This window comes from Ammodytes marinus (genome assembly GCF_949987685.1).
Source record: "Ammodytes marinus genome assembly, chromosome: 11".
In the NCBI taxonomy this organism is placed as follows: Eukaryota; Metazoa; Chordata; class Actinopteri; order Uranoscopiformes; family Ammodytidae; genus Ammodytes; species Ammodytes marinus.
The window spans coordinates 3,984,216-4,001,369 of NC_137215.1; the positions used below are offsets into that span (position 1 = coordinate 3,984,216).

At 39.3% G+C, this 17,154-nt stretch overlaps 1 protein-coding gene and 1 long non-coding RNA gene across 3 annotated transcripts in view; one reads left to right on the plus strand and one right to left on the minus strand.

Moving 5' to 3' along the window:
- Window positions 1-17,154, minus strand: part of wdfy4 (WDFY family member 4) — a 116,112-nt gene that overhangs the window by 59,034 nt on the left and 39,924 nt on the right. The window contains exons 11-15 of one of the 2 annotated variants that reach the window (XM_080037131.1): window positions 7,733-7,863; window positions 6,890-6,991; window positions 6,363-6,553; window positions 1,360-2,081; window positions 131-221 (exon numbers count right to left, since the gene is read on the minus strand). In XM_080037131.1, coding sequence (XP_079893257.1) covers window positions 131-221; window positions 1,360-2,081; window positions 6,363-6,553; window positions 6,890-6,991; window positions 7,733-7,863 — 1,237 coding nt within the window. Of the gene's footprint in view, window positions 1-130; window positions 225-1,359; window positions 2,082-6,362; window positions 6,554-6,889; window positions 6,992-7,732; window positions 7,864-17,154 lie in introns of both variants that reach the window. The other variant, XM_080037130.1, reaches the window with a different exon arrangement.
- LOC307257797 lies at window positions 11,423-14,770 on the plus strand. Its single transcript, XR_013845105.1, has 5 exons — window positions 11,423-11,797; window positions 11,928-11,977; window positions 12,116-12,189; window positions 12,409-12,473; window positions 12,748-14,770. It is a non-coding gene; the product is annotated as an uncharacterized lncRNA (long non-coding RNA).

The window sequence follows — 17,154 nt, forward strand, 5'->3', positions numbered from 1 at the left end:
AACATAGGAAAAAATATATGCGGAGACCAACACATGCCAAGTAATAAAATATGAGTAGTTAAAAGAATACAAATAACGGAGCCCTTATGTGTATTAAATAGCATGTAACATGTTGGGTCTGGTGAGGTACCTGTGGGTCTTCTGCAGTGAACACTGCTGGAAGGAGAGTCATAATCACTCTGACCGCTCCTGGATGGAGAATTATATTATCGCTGGTGAATCTACTGTAAGACAAACAAAACACACAAACAGTTAAACATGGGTTGATACTTATGAGATTACATATGGGCCCCAATACATCACTACAATGTATTTATGAACATGGAAAACATTCCTTGCATAAGGCAAGGCAAGGCAAGTTTATTTCTATAGCACAATTCAGACACAAGGCCATTCAAAGTGCTTTACAGGGGCGTCAAATACATCAAGATTAAAATGCATAGAATAGACATAAGGGATGCACATGACTTGTTGGTTACATGTTTAAAACGCCCAGTGCCTCACTAATTGGCACCAGAAACACTAGTCAAATAGTAATAAAGCATTTTTCAATTCAGCATGTGGAAAAGTAGCATGTGCACTTGAACATTAAATGTGTGAGAATGCGCTTGTGTATTGTATCACTCAGAAACCCGGTGTGGGAATATATATTAAACTAACGGCCCAGATGGACCATTGTGACTGCTCGAGTTAACACTCTCCAATCTGTCTTAAGAAAAATCATGTTTAAGTTCATCTGCCGTTTGAATAACTCAGAAAATCTGATTGTTTTGGAACTGACGAACATTGCATTTAGTGCCACACGTTACACATCACTGCTCTGGAAACACTGGTATAAGTGTCTTTTAATGGGGGGTTGCTAGACAACCTTCTATGTTGTTGTTGTTGTTGTTGTTGTCGTCGCTGTTTGTATTGTTTTATGTTCTTTTGTATCTGGACTTAGAGTCTGTAATAAAATGTATCTATCTATAGTGTAAGGTTAAACCTTTTTAGGAGACATTTTGCTTGGATTTCTCCATGTTGTGTTTGCTAATAGAGCAGTAGACTTGTCAAAATCTAAATGTACATTAGGAAATCAGTAGCTACATGCATCCTTAATAGGATTTTTTTTTAGGTTTTATACCATAATCAAATGTGTTACAAATACCCACTTTGGGGCGCTCCGGGGGCATATTGGATAGAGCGCATACCATATTGGCTCTAGCCTTTGTTGCAGTGGTCGCGGTTTCAAATCTGACCCGTGGATCTTTACTGCAGGTCATACCCCCTCTCTCTCTGTCTCCCCATTTCAACTCTGTACTGTCTAATAAAGCTTGAAAATGCCCAAAAAATAATCTTTAAATAAAAATAAAAACACACCTGTACTGAGGTTCTGAGCCGACTGTAGAGACACTGTTCGCTGTGTTTCTGGACCGTCCGTGTGCGTCTTCCATCGACTGAGGGCTCGATCCCAACTGTACAGGAGGCGACCCACAATGCACTGCTTCACCCCCCGATGGTCCACTATGTGCCTCTTTAGCTTCATCACACCCAAACACCTCCGTCTGTAGTCCTAAATTTAATTCCTGAGGTGAGTAGGTCCCGGTAGCGAACTGTTCGAGATAGGATAGCAGTCTTATACATGTCCCGAGAGTTACGGGTACGTTTGAAGGGGAGGGGATAGCTTTCGGGGCCTTTGCTAATTCTACAAACTGGTGGAAACTCTTTGCAGGAACTTCATTGTCCCCTGTAGACTTAAAACTTGCCCCCTCCTCTTCCAAACACATATTTTTCTTATGGTTTTCAGCAGTGTGGAAGCAGCCTAATTGTAGTAGCGCTTCTGCAAGTCTTTCGTAATAGCCGTCCGTCTCGAAATAGTGTGCGTTTCCCGTGTGTAGATGCACGGCTAAAGACAGGATGTGTAGGGTGAGTAGGAGCAGGTCAAGGAGTGGTTGATGTCCCAGGGATTTCCACACATCGTTAACGGGACAGTCGGACAGGGAACCGTCCATGTCAGTGACCAGAGACAGTAGGCCGGAGAAGCCCCCTGCTCTACGAAACGCGTCCCAGCTGTTTGGGCTTTCCAGCACCTTCATAATAGACTGAAATATACAAGAGATGAGTCATAGTTAGTATTATATATTTAATATACAGCTCTGGAAAAAAATTAAGAGACCACTCCAAATGTTCAGTGTCTCTTGTTTTACTATTTAGAGGCATATGTTGGAGTAAAATGGAAATTTTGGCTTTATAATATAAACTACTGACAACATTTCTACCAAATTCCAATACATTTTTTGTCATTAAAAGAGCATTTTCAATAAGTTATGTAAAGATGAAGATTTAAGAAAAATCCAGACTGGTCTCTTCATTTTTTCCGGAGCTGTATGTACAGAGATATGCAGTCGTTTGTAAGATGCTGCTACCAGGACTGTTCAAACTGAGTTGTGTTGTATAAGATGCAATGAAAAAAAAAAATCTATTTAGACAGACAGACAGACAGACAGACAGACAGACAGACAGACAGACAGACAGACAGACCACAATGTTTCCACTATACTGGAATATACAAGAGATGAGTCATAGTTAGTTTTATATTTTATATAAATATAGGCAAGGCAAGTTTATTTATAGAGCACAATTCAGACACAAGTGCTTTATAGGGGCAAGATTAAAATACATAATACACATTAGAAAAGTGAATGAATAGAAATAAAACACTTAAAGATATACTGTTTATTGAAAGCTGATGCTACCAGGAGTGTTTAAGTTGTGTTGTGTTGTATAACATGCAATGAAAACATAAATAATTAGACAGACCACAATGTTTCCACTACATTCATTTTAAAGCAGGGATGGCCCACTGCAGTGCTGTATTTCAATTGACCCTGTAATAATACTAATTTAAACTGGAAACTGGCATGTAAACAAAGGGGCCCACAGTAGCTATATATACTGTACATCCCTGTTTGTATCAACACTGAATTTTTGTTCAGCGCACAAAAAGTACAGACAGGTAGCAGATCATGAGGAGATATTCACTGATTTTGCCAAAAAGTGATTTTGACAATAAGAATTCTCCAGAATCGCTGACTCCACCTTTCAATATATAAAGTGCCTTCGATAAGTAGAATCGACAACTGAAACATTTCTTGGGCTCTTCTTGGGATTTGTCTGAGCTGCTGTAACAGTGTTAGGTGTGACACCAGTTTGTAAACGCTGCCATACTGAGAAATACAGAGAGAGTTTTGTGGAGCTGATAATAGGCTTAATCAACTTTGTGTCAACTATGTCTGGCAATGGCTTGAATGTAACCTTGAACTTTCATCCCCTGTTCATAGCTGTGCACAATGTAGTTTGTACTTGGGCACTTGGGCACTTGGCAGATAGACATACACATGTGAAATGTCACGGCAGGGCACAAATGAGAATGCTCAAAACCCCCCTCCCCACAAATGCCCCACTGCTATGTGTCAATACCAGGGGAAACACGCGACCGCTTAGCCCAGCACACATGTGGAATCACCACAACAAACTAAACCCATGGCATGAGCTGATCATACATCTGACAAAGCAGATTCTCTATATCAAAATTAAGAGAAAATGTATTTTTTTGATAGACGCAATGTCTCAAGGCAAGACAATAGATATGAAGTGCAAAAAAAACCATTACTTATACTTTGCCAATTGATTCTTAAAACAATATTTATTTGTACAACAATTTTTTCAGATATGTTCAGGGTCAGGGGGTCAGGGTCAGGGTAAACTTTATTGTCCTGTTAAGGAAATTTGTCTTGGGCATTGTGCTACATTTTGCTTAACCAGTAGACAACAACAATATGACACAGTAAAAACACAGTAAAACCTTGGCCTACACATTGGACAAAGCTAAAAACAACAAGAACATCACACGGTAATTCTAGGACATAAAAACATTCAGACAATTTAAAGTGCGAGGAAAGTGCGAGAAAAAGTGCCTGAGTTTATTGCACACTGCTCTATTGCACGTGGTCTATTGCACTGGTGGTCTATGTTACTAAATCTGCACATTTGGCAATAAACAACAACAATTTGAATCTCTTTAACTAAAAATCTAGATGTTGGATAAAGTCACAGTAAAATTTTCATTTCAGTTTTACATCCAATAGTGTCCCAAAGTTTTTACTGAACAGATTTTTGGATAGAGCCTTTTTTCATATTATAAATCAAAAAATACTACTGTATGTAATAGGTCTTAACAATGCAATAATACTATCCAGTCAGAATTTGCCAGCTTTAATAAAAAGGGCATTTTGAGCATTGTTCTAAAAGACATGTTTACTAGACGTTTAGCTTTGTTCTTAAAAGCGTCTCCCTAGTCAATTAAAAACAACGTCGTTAAAAAATAGATGAAACATATCGATATCTCATAAATCATTTCCGGTAACTAGTTTTCCGAGGTGAACGCAATCAAATGATCTTTTATTCAATTTACAGAGCTAATCCATCAGGCAGGTAATGTGTGAGGCGCAACGCACGGCCAAATGTGATTATCTGAAACTGGAGTAATCACAATGGCTCTTAACACTTCGCCAACCCGGGTCGTAACCAATCCGATTTTAAGCCACCTGCTTTAACTGTGTTAGCACAAAGAACACACACACAAAAAACAGCACACACACACACACACACACACACACACACACACACACACACACACACACACACACACACACACACACACACACACACACACACACACACACACACACACACACACACACACACACACACACACACACACACACACACACACACACACACACACACACACACACACACACACACACACACACACACACACACACACACACACGCGCGCACACGCGCGTTTGTAGGGCTATACTTGTGAGGACGCTCATTGACATAATGCATTCCCTAGCCGCTCACCGTAACCGAAGTATCAAAACTACATGCCTAACCCCAACCCTTACACTAACCCTAACATAAACCTAATTCATACCTGAACCTTAAAACCTAGTGTTAACCCTCAAACAGCTCCTTTAAAGGCCTGTCCTTAAAACCTAGTGTTAACCCTCAAACAGCTCCTTTAAAGGCCTGTCTCAAAGTGCGAACCGGACAAAAACATCCTCACTCCTAAGGTCTAAAACTCAAATTGGTTTACAGTGTTACACAAACACTTACACTGAATGCACACAGAATCTGCAAGTAAGTGGTGTTCTCTCATCCCATCTATAAAAACGAACACTTACACTTACCAACGAACACACACATGCGCGCTTTCAGAGACACGCACACACACACACTTTTCCACACACGCACGCAAACACACGCTTTCAGAGACACGCACACACACTTTTCCACACACGCACGCAAACGCACACACACGCTTTTAGAGACACACAAAAACACACGCACACAAAACAAGCAAAACCGCACACACACGCTTTAAGAGACACACACACACACACACACACACACTCTCTCTCTCTCTGCCATCTATAAAAGCGGACACATACAGTGGGTGTGTAACTTAGTTAGAGCTTAATCACATCTCTGTCCCATTCAGTGATCTGATAGAGGTGGTAATCTTCAGTGTTCCAACAGCACAAGGCTCCGGGCTTAATCGAATCGACGGCTAAACCGGTTTACGCAAATCAATCTGCATTTGTCCGTAATGCAATCAGGGTCCCACATGCTAAGAAAATAAATTCACTAGTTTATAATGTTTTAAGTGCATTATACAATGTGTTATGTTTTGATGGAGAGTGGAGACTACATGTGCAGCTAAAGGGGCAGTTCAGGATTTTTTTGAAGTGCGGTTATATGAGGTATTTATGCATTAGTTAGTGAGTGTTACCTTATGGAGATGGGGGTAAGCGCAGTCACTATAAGGAGTTTGGGGGAGACGTCAGTGCTGTAATGTTTAAGAGGGGGCCAGCAGAATAGGGCTTTTTCGCCGCGTATTTAGATGCTTACCTCCAAAAAATTTATTTGTTAAATTGTACGCTAGATTTTGAACTTTTTCACTGCTGATTTGCGGACACAGCACTTGCAGACAGCCGTTTATTTTTAACTTTTTTCTATATTTTGGACATTTTATTTAAATAACTATGAAAAAAGTAATAGTTTTATGGAAGCAAAATACCCAAAAATCACAAAATTGACCAGTGCTTGAATTTTTTCTTCTTTTGCCTGGAGAGTGAGTGAGTGAGTGAGTGAGTGAGTGAGTGAGTGAGTGAGTGAGTGAGTGAGTGAGTGAGTGAGTGAGTGAGTGAGTGAGTGAGTGAGTGAGTGAGTGAGCGTGTGTGGTGTCCGTCCGTCCGTCCGTCTATCTGTCTGTCTGTCTGTCCATCTGTCCGTCTGTCCGTCTGTCTGTGTACCTGTAGAAGGTCCCGTTTCAGCCCTAGCTCCTGCTGTGTGGAGGAGCAGAGCGCTCCGATGGCCGTGCTCATGAACTCCTCCGGGTTGATCTCAGCCAGTTGCTCCAGAATGTTGAGAGTGGGACCGCGGTACTGGTCCTCATCCAGGAAGATCTTTATGTAGGGAACCATTCCAAGGTCTCGCACGGACACTGGAGAACACACAGGACCAGAGTTAAAGGTAGAGTCAGTGATTCTGGAAAATGCTTGTTGTCAAAATCACTTTTTTGTAAAAATCTGTGAATAGCCTAGGCTCTGTAAAAAGATATGTAAAAAAAAAGAAAGGGGACCACTGTAGCTATAGCAACATTCCTCTTTACAGAGCCTACGATTTTTTTTTCAGCGCACACACGGTAAGGACAGGTAGCGGATCATGAGGAGATATTCACTGATACAAAAAACTAAATCCTTACCTAAATAAAAGAAACAGACAATAATGCAAATGGTGAAAGAAAAATGTGAAAATGAAAATAAGCGACGTTGTTTACCTGTGCTTTTGATAGAGCGCAGAGTAAGTGTGGACACAACTTGAAGCATGCAGGTGGTGAGCAGTCTCTCACTGCCCTCCACACAGGGCAGCTGCTGGGGATCTAAAGAGCACACATATTTTAATATAATACAATATCAACAACACAGAAAAAAAAAAATGTAGAAGTTTTGCATGTGAAATGTTACTGCTGAGCCACTGATATATCACTTTATATATTTTTTTTATTAGTCAGTCACCCTACTTTTTTTCATACTTTCTATTGTAACTTTTGTATTTTAACCACTTGAGAGAAAGCCTTACTAAATATCATTGCACTACGTGTATTATGAAAATAATAATAATAATTAATTCACTTAAAGGCCGTTATACATATTTTTGGAAGTTCGATATTATAACATCGATTAAAATTCAATTAATTGCACAACCCTAGGTTAAAGAAGATGTTCCTGTTTCTCACTTCCCAAGTCGTAAAACTCTGACCATCCGAGGAGCACTTGAATGCAGCAGAAGTGTTGTTGATATTAATACATTTGATTTATATAGCGCTCTTCTCTCACATTTTGATTTATTTATTTAACCTTTATTTAACCAGGAGAAATCATTGAGATTAAAAATCTCTTTTACAAGACAGTCCTGCCAAGACAGGAAGCAGCACAGTTCCAGAGTTACAGACAATCATTTAAAACAACAGAGAACATATAAATAGAGTCACAGTCAGAACATCATCAAACAAAGCATGTACAGACAGAAGAGCCTGCCATTTATGCCATTAGTAAGTTGTTCAATCGTGATTATACAGTATAACAAGCTAAGGAAACATACAGTAAATGTCAGTTCCTACTTATTTGAGGTGAGGAGACGCCCCCGGCCTTCCTGAGGATCTTGGCTCTCCTGCGTAGCTCCCCCAGCAGAAGCTCCAGCAGACCCCAGTCACTGAACACCTCGGCCAGCAGACCACTGTGGACCGTCAGCCTGCAGGGCACAGGGGGCACGGAGCGGAAGGTAAGCATTCAACAAGGGAACGTTTTGGGTTTTCCTAACCTTTATTTATACAGGTATATCCCATTGAGTCCGAAGACTCTTTTGCAAGGGAGACCTGTTTTCCTTTCCCACGTTACCATTCACACACACATTCATACACCGATAGCAGGCTAACTATCGACATTCACACGAGGCAAGGTGGGTGAAGTGTCTTGCCCAAGGACACAACAACCATGACACAGGTGGCAGGGCGGGGATCGAACCTCCAACCCTTTGATCATCGGCCGACCCACTCTACCAACTGAGCCACAGTCGGGTTATTTTGTTTGTTTCCTTGATTTATTATATGCCTGACAATACTAACGCTATTAAAAAGGTGCACTATTTAGTATCTCCGCTAGCAAACCACTGTGCACCGTCAGCCTACAGGGCATGGGGCTTATTCATACTCCCATATCTTTAAAGGTGCAGTGTGTAATATGACATCATCAAGAAAGTTCTACAAAGTTCTAGAATGCAACACTCCCTGGGTAACCCCAACCCTTTAGAATAATAACAGAAGCTACAGTGGCCTTCAAGGACAAGAACAATTCTAAATTCTAAACAATGCACCTGATGACATTCCAAAAACATGGATGCCTCCATAAGACTTACCTGCTCAATGTACAAAATGTAATATTAATATTTGTAATTCTCCACTCAGGAGGATAATTCAGATTATTGACAGAGGTGATTTTACACCAATGAGGACATATTTATGAATGAGGATATTGATTTTAGCTAATAGATTACTTCAAATGTTACACAGTGTCCCTTTAACACACCACACATATGCAATTCTCCAAAGAGGGCCATATTGTGTTTGTTTATTCCCTTGATTACCATCTGATTTACTATTTGCCTGACTGTACTGACACTCTTTAAGTTTTTGATTCTTTAGAAAAGCTTATTATTATTATTATTATTATTATTATTATTATTATTATTATTATTATTATTATTATTATTATTAGTGTGAATGCTGGAGCTTCCAGCATTCACACTATTGTTATCCAAATCTTTATTAGTGTGAATGCTGGAGCTTCCAGCATTCACACTATTGTTATCCAAATCTTTATTAGTGTGAATGCTGGAGCTTCCAGCATTCACACTATTGTTATCCAAATCTTTATTGGTGTGAATGCTGAAAGCATTCACAGCATTGATATTCTGCGTATTTATTGGTGTGAATGCTGAAAGCATTCACAGCATTGATATTCTGCGTATTTGGTGTGAATGCTGAAAGCATTCACAGCATTGATATTCTGCGTATTTATTATTATTTTACTTCCGCCCGCTTTTCAGGGCCGGCCATATCTTCAACATGCTTCATTCCACAAACTATATTCAACCATCCTCATATTCAGCCCATTTTCCACATTATTGCTTTCATTCAAAATTTTCAAAAAAATTAATAACTTCATAATTAATAGCAATTAAACAAAAATTATTTAACATTGAAGCGGATAGGAGCAGCATTCCAAACCGCTAAAACTTCCTCTGCTTTGAAACCTATCTCCTCCCGCATTTTTTCAGCTAGAGACTCCATTCAAACGTTAAACAATTCACATTAATTACAGCTATTAAACACTTATTCAACTTTTTAAAATCTTCAACTGTCTTTGAACAAACACAGTTTTAGTTTTAAGCTTTTTTCAACCTCTTTCTAAATTTATAATGGGATCCGGATGGGACGGAATGTTCAGAGGCAGACTGGGGAAACCAACTGTTACAGTGTAGAACTGGTGTAAAAATACACCAAAACCTTCCACTTAACTGCCTCTCACTCCCACAAATTAAACCCTACGTGGATAATTTTTACATCAAAATGTAGGACATATTCTGCCGGTCGCATAGATGTGACTACTGAAGCAATCGGACTTACACAACGGGAGGTCTGGGCTTCCAAGCTAAATGGTGTCCAACCAACTGCCGCCTTGATAACTGAGACATGACATTTCTGGAGAAAGGCAGACTGTACCACACCTTTGAAATGCTCTGGTTCTCATATTCTTCACATTACAGACATAATCTTCACACTGTGTCTTCATCAGATTCTTCTGGTTCTAACAATAAAATAATTTTGTCAGTTAGACTCAGGGTCCGCTAGTTAGAGGCAGCGGTTTGAGGTGACGTTTTGGATGAAATGACCTCTCTGAGGCCTCTAAAAGGTGGGATTTCTGCCTGATCACAGACCCTCAATAAGACATACACTCACCTTGGTGACTCACTCTGCCCATTAAAGGGCAATTTCACTTTTTTTTCTTGATTCTTTTTTTCTTTTTTCCGCTTTATTAGACAGTTCGTAGAGGCACAGTTGAAATGGGGCAAACACTCTGCTCTTTGAAGGCCTATTTCACACATACATTGTTTTTCATGTCTTTCAATTGTAATTTTATCTAGACATTTTTAAATATTCAACATCATTCCTATTAGAGTTAAACAATTCACTACTGTTCATATTTAAGACTGTTTCTTACTTTTCCACATCTTCATACTCCTTTAGCTGATTCATATAAATTCAAGCCATCAAGGTAGTTTAGCTCCAAGTCTATTCAATTACTATTTCATAGTTTTAAGATTTTGTATCCATGTCTTTCAACTTCTTCATAACTTCAGCAAGAAATGTTATTCAAACCTCTATATATTCAACTTTTCAACTCCTTTTAAGGATTCAAATTGTCCCATGTTCGTCTTGCATGGGAGCACATTTCCATAATTCACAATTTTTTCATAAAATTCATAACTTCAGAGATATTTAAAGGTTTATTACACCCAAAAAAGACATATTCTGCCGGTCGCATAGATGTGACTACCGAACCTACACAATGGAAGTTTTGGGCTTCCAAGCTAAATGGTGTCCAACCAACTGCTGCATATCAGTGTATTACAGGACCAAAATAACTGAAGACACTGTCATCAACTGTTGCCATAGAAACCAGTAACATCCCATGTGAAACTGTGTGTGTGTTTGTGTGAGTGAGAGAGTCCGTGTGTGTGTGTGTGTGTGTGTGTGTGTGTGTGTGTGTGTGTGTGTGTGTGTGTGAGTGAGAGAGTGTGAATGTGAAGAGACGTGCAGTGAGGTTTATGGCTGGTGAGGCACTGTCTTTTTTTAATCCTAATGTTTTTTGGGCTTTGGGGTGAAGAGGAGAGATATGGCACAGTTCTAAATGAAATAGTAATTTATTTACTTGATTAAATATGCAATAATATCTAATATTAATTGCATAGTTTGTCTTGCTGCAGTTATACCATTGTGTAGGCTATTTGAAATAGATAATTTAAAAAAAAACTCATCTCCTTTTAAACTTATTTTACACAAGTATGACCTTTATAAACTTCGACTTTATAAACCTTTAGTTTTTCCATTTTTGTTCAACTTTTCAACTCAGCAGGAAATGCTTTTTTTCAGATCGTTCATTGAACGCGTGTTATCTTTGTCCTGTGGGTGGCAGCAATGTGCTGAAAAGGCAATTGCCGGAAATTAAAAGAAGAAGAAGAAGAAGAAGAAGCCGCCTCCGCCTCCGTTCTAGCCTCCACCGCAATCTTTTATTTTATGTTGTAGCTTACTGAGTTGTCGTAGCAACCTAGGCTCGGACTGCTGCATTCCTCTAAGCATCTATGCTCAAAAGAGACAGTGCTGCTGCTGCAGATACCTGACATGGATGGTTAAGTCGATGTGCAGAAAGTCCCAGAAAGTGTTGCCTTTCAAGATAGCCTATTCAGCTAACCGGAGCTACCGCTAACACCGGTAGCGGCAGCTCCGGTTAGCTGAATAGGCTATAGGCTATCGGTAGCGGTAGCTACTTGTGTTAGACCCGGACATTATTCTCTGGACTTGTCTTTCCACCCCAGACTTTACTGCTTTCTACTTTTTCTCCACCAGGTAAGTTTTGCCTGACGTGACTAACTTCTCTCCTGAATCTAACTGTCGCTGTGCACGTTGAAGATTGGAGCATCGTACATTGGATGTGCATTGTGCACTATATTTTTCTTCCTCTTTTTTTTTTTTTCAGATTGTGGAATATTTATTGTTCGTGTGGATGGACTGGACTGGACTGTGTGAGTAAGTGTAACCAGGGTGAAACGACGTGTTTTAGTTGTGTTGAAATGTCACCAAATGCTGATTAATATGAACCAGTATGTGTTTAGGTACATTTTGTAACCTGGCTATGTTAATGTGTTTATTATACCTGTACTGTAGCTTTAAGAGAAGTCCGTGTTTAGTGACGTGTATGCAGCGCCAAGCTCAGTCTGCACCAACCTTACTGAGTGGAGGTATGTTGTTGTGTTTGTCGTCATATTTTAGCATATACATGGTTTTGTATACAATGAAAATGTTTAGTGTGCAATTTAATGTGTTAGGAATTAAGTATGTGAACATGCTTCAGCGATGTTTTATCAGCTAGCACTTTGTAAATGCACTTTGAGAGTTGTATTGTATACATGTGCGTCAGAGTACTAAAGTGTTTCCCCGTGTGTGTGTTTGTTTGCTAGGAGGGAATGTGGTCCTGTCTACGACCGGTTACATGCAGTGACACGTTTTTCTTTGGCTTGTGCAGGTATGAATGTTTTATCTGTTCTGTGTATATTAGCTATGCTGGTCATGTTTATGTTTGTGGGAATGCAGCAAATTGCATTTAGTATGTTATTTTGTGTATTATTATTATTATTATTATTATTATTATTATTATTATTATTATTATTATTATTATTATTATTATTATTATTATTATATAAGCTCAGAATGCTGTTATCTGTCTCAGTGGAGGAGGGAATGTGGCCCTGTCTACGACCGTTTACATGCAGTGACACGTTTTTCTTTGGCTTGTGCAGATGTCAATAAATGTGACCAGCCAGCCTTCCTTGTGGTCCAGCCTTCCTTGTGGTCCAGCCTTCCTTGTGGTCCAGCCTTCCTTGTGGTCCAGCCTTCCTTGCATCCAGACACCCAGAACACAACGCAGACCATTGTATCCGTTAACGGATGTGCGCCCCTTCATTAACAGTAGCAGTGCGGGCACACCCGTTACATAAGCACAGTGTGAGTACTGCTCTAAGAATGTGTATGTTACGCTCAGGAACACTACCACTAGCGCTGGAGACTGGTAGGTTCAATGATACTCCAGAGGCAGACAGGCTCTGTTTGATGTGTGACCTCAGGGAGATTGAGAATGAGATTCATTTTATGTTTTATTGCCCAGTTTATGATGATTTGAGGGATGTATTGTTTACTACGATGTCTTCCATTTATGCTGATTTCTTTTGGTTCGACGACTATGAAAAACTTGAGTTGTGTTTTAAAAAGGGAACCTTTTATGTTGCAACCTTTCTCTGTAAAGCCTGGGAGAGAAGAAGAAGTATGTTGTTCAGAGACCCAGCTGTACAATATTCTGTATTTTGATTGTAATGTAGTATGTGATGGTGTCCTATAAACCCATGAGGGTTGGGCACTTTGAGTGCAGGACACAAAAACCAAAATAAAAATGAAATGAAATGAAATGAAATGTATGTTTTGCTTTTTAATACTGTTTTAATTGTTTAACTGTGCGTGCGTCCAAGATATGGGCATCGGTCAGTCATCGCTAGTTAGTTTAGATCAAGGATAGCGTATTAGCCTGCCTCAGTTGACAGTCACAAGATAAACTTTACGACATCACCAAACGCTCCAGTGGGGATGCGACTTGTTTATTAACCACCATATGTTGCACTCTCTATTTGTACCCGTTATGTTATTTAAGAATCAAATGCATTTGTTTAACTTCTTTTATAGGCCTATACTATCTATGCTTCTAAAGTGTCTTCTTCATCAGATTTTTACAGGTTGTTTTTATTTGTAATGTTTCTATTGTGAGTATGTACATGTAGTCCCGATCGCTGTTATAAGTTATAGTTTGTGCATGTTATTAGCGGCTGCGAGTCGCAACAGCTGTTCAAACGTCTCCTCACGAGCGGAGTTTAAGCCTTTGTTCTTTTTCCGCGATCTATATGCGGCTGTGCCTGTGAAAGAAGGAAATTAAAGAGCGGAGAAAACCCTACTCCTCCTCTCCTAGTGTCATTATAAGCATAAGTGGTGTTCTGGCCGACATATCTGAAGTGAAACCAGTGATACAAGCAGATCAGCGCGGTACCGGTAGCCTACTACAGCCACCAGTTTCTTCAGCCACAATATAACTCACTTTGTGCACGGAGACAGTATTAAGCAAGTAAGTCTGCTTGTGTAGCCTAAATTAAGTTTCTTCAAAAACAAAACAAAAAAAACGGGGATAGGAATGAGGGGGTGGGGCTGCATTGGAGGAAGGCGGGATATTATGATTGTGCTGAAATGCTCAAACTCACATCCATCCGAACTGCTTTAAATCGAGCAAGGTAAACGCAATCAGGTGGGCCAAATTGATTGATGAAATAGACCAATGTAATGAGAGATCTTTAGGGAAGAAATTGGGCGCCACTAGATAAAACACGGATAAAACCAGGTCAGTTTAGGCCCACCAAACTGAACCCATACAGGTCAGACATGCTCAAAGGGAAACAATGAATTGATAAACAAACATCTGTTATTTCATATAAAAAATACTGGTATTGAAAAAAAATGATTGATAATGGTTAAAATAAATAAAATTCCAAAAGGCTCAAGGGGTTCACAAACATTCGCACAACACTGTATATTACATACTATTTACTTTTTTTAAAATTTTTGAATATTAATACTTAATAATAAAACACAAAAAAATGTATTCCTTAATTTGTATTTCTAGTTTTGTTTCTGTCTTCCCTTCTATCTGCTGAAACGTATTAATTCTGCATGTGCCTGGTTATCCTGCACTAGCTTTGTCTGTCAAAAGGCCGTTGTAAACTGTTTTTAAAAGGTTCTATATTAATAAAGTTATTTTTATTATCTATTGTCATTGTTGTCATTATTATTGTAATTGTAATTATTATTGTGAAATAGTCTGTACTGGCTTTTCAGAAGAAGGACCAGACTCCACCACAAATTCCATCATAATGAGGAGGTTTCAGTTTCAGAAAATAGGTCCTGGACCAGCATTAAGGCCTACATGACAGTATATCCATAGACAAGCGCTTCTCCATATTACTTGATAGTTTGTTGTCACAGGAATGAAGTCTCAGATGTACAGCATTGGCTGGACAGTAGAAGAGAACTTCTGGTCCACCTAGGTCTGTGCCCCTGCGGCACGGGGTGGGAAACCCCCTGACCCCTGGTCCAGGTCCCTGGACCAGGTCTCCGGGGCCCTCAGCAACAGGTCTACCAGGAAGATCTGATAGGGGGATGTGGAGGTTGAACCTATCACAGCCCCCCGCCACCACCATATAAATATGATCCGAGCTTTCATCTGTTCTCTTTCAATTCAACAATTGATCACTACAAGGTAAGTGATCTATCTTCTATCTCATAAACTGTATATTAAGCTAGCTCGCTTTTTAAATTAATTACAATTCACACACATATAACCCCACATATATATATATATATAACCCTATATATATATATAAATATATATATATATAGGCCTATATATATATAGGGTTATATATGTTAGGGTTAGTCATATAGTTCACTGTAAAATTGTAAAAAACAGATTGAAATAATTTTTTAAATCGGATTTTTTTCCTCCCTCCTTTTGTTCTCTTAGTAATTTTCCCACAGTACATTAACACTTAAAATGATCAAAACTAAAAAAATAATAATAAGAACATATCTTTGGTAATAATCCAACTGATTTGACACAAAGGCAGACACTATTGTCTTCCCGCCCCTTACAAAACAGTTAGGACTACGTCATCAAAAGTCCATTGGCGCGTAAGGCCCACCCACGTCAACTGATGATCATATACTGTATCAAGAGAGATGTCTTTATAGGTCCATGATCAAGATCAAAACGCAATACTTTTAATAAGTTAAATGTCATAGTTAACGTTTTAAACTTATATTCGTTTTAAACTACAATTCTTCCGAGACGAGAGTTGCTTTTATGCCCGGCCGGCCCGCGGTGATTTTAAGGTGGACTGAATGAATCACGACGGCAACTCGTGCACTGAGTAACATGAAATAAAACGGCCCACCTTAAAGTTTCCGGTAGCTGTCACAGTGTTCAAAGATTGTATATACTGGCGTGTAAGCTATATGTGTGTGTGTTGGAATCAGACATAATCACGAGCATTGGTCTCTATTTCTCTCTAGCCAACTGCTAGAGAATTATTTATTAATAATCTCTACCCTGTGTGTGTAATTTTAATTAAAATAAAATGAGCTGTGAGTTTGCTTTTTGTACATGAACTAAAACTCTCTCTCTCTCTCTCTCTCTCTCTCTCTCTCTCTCTCTACACTGCTCCTCATTCAAGTCATCTGAAACGTAAGTTCACACATGAATTTTGGTATTGACAATTAAACTGATATAGGCCTAATATAACACAAACACTCAAAAAGTGTGATATATTCCAAGACCAATTTGTGTATATGGGTCATTCTTCAACTACGGTGATTTTTGTGATGTAAACAAAAGCACTTTTCTTGTATTTCTATATATATATATTTTAATTTACCTCTTCTATTGGGACACACACATCCCCTGTACCCCCTCCCCCCAGAAATCAGAAATCTACCCCTTTGAACTAGCCTATAAATAACTGGCAAAACGTTATTCGAGATCATTCCACTGAACTCAATAAACATCAAAAAGTAAATTTCACTCTTTATAAAAAGTTGTTGTATTTTTTAAGATGCTCTAGGTTTCGAAAATAGCTCTATTAAATAGATTTTTTCTAAGGCAGGCCTATTTGTTGCCAAAATGTATTTAAGCATCTTCAGTGACTACAGTCCTTGCCGTGCAAAAGTCAAATGTCCACCGAATTGGCTAATGCACGTAGGCCTATTGTATACCTGATTCGGATATGCACACTTTCTATGTTTAAAGACAAGCTGCGAGCTAGCATTGAAGCTGCTTTGGTGTCCCATAGTGTAGGCTACTGGGGTGTGACACATGGACCACGACAGCACACTTAATATGGGCAGCCTCTTATAATAGCCTCGTTTGAGTAGGAGCCGTCTTGCTCAGACTCTCGCAATTATGACGCGCGTGTTGCTGAGCGCACAGCATTTAGACGAGCGTCATAATTGCGCAGGTCTGAGCAAGACGGCTCCTTCCCAAACGAGGCTATTAGGTCCATGGCAGCATGTAATTGCCACCAAATTAAATAATGCAGGATCCATTGCATGGGAGTGGT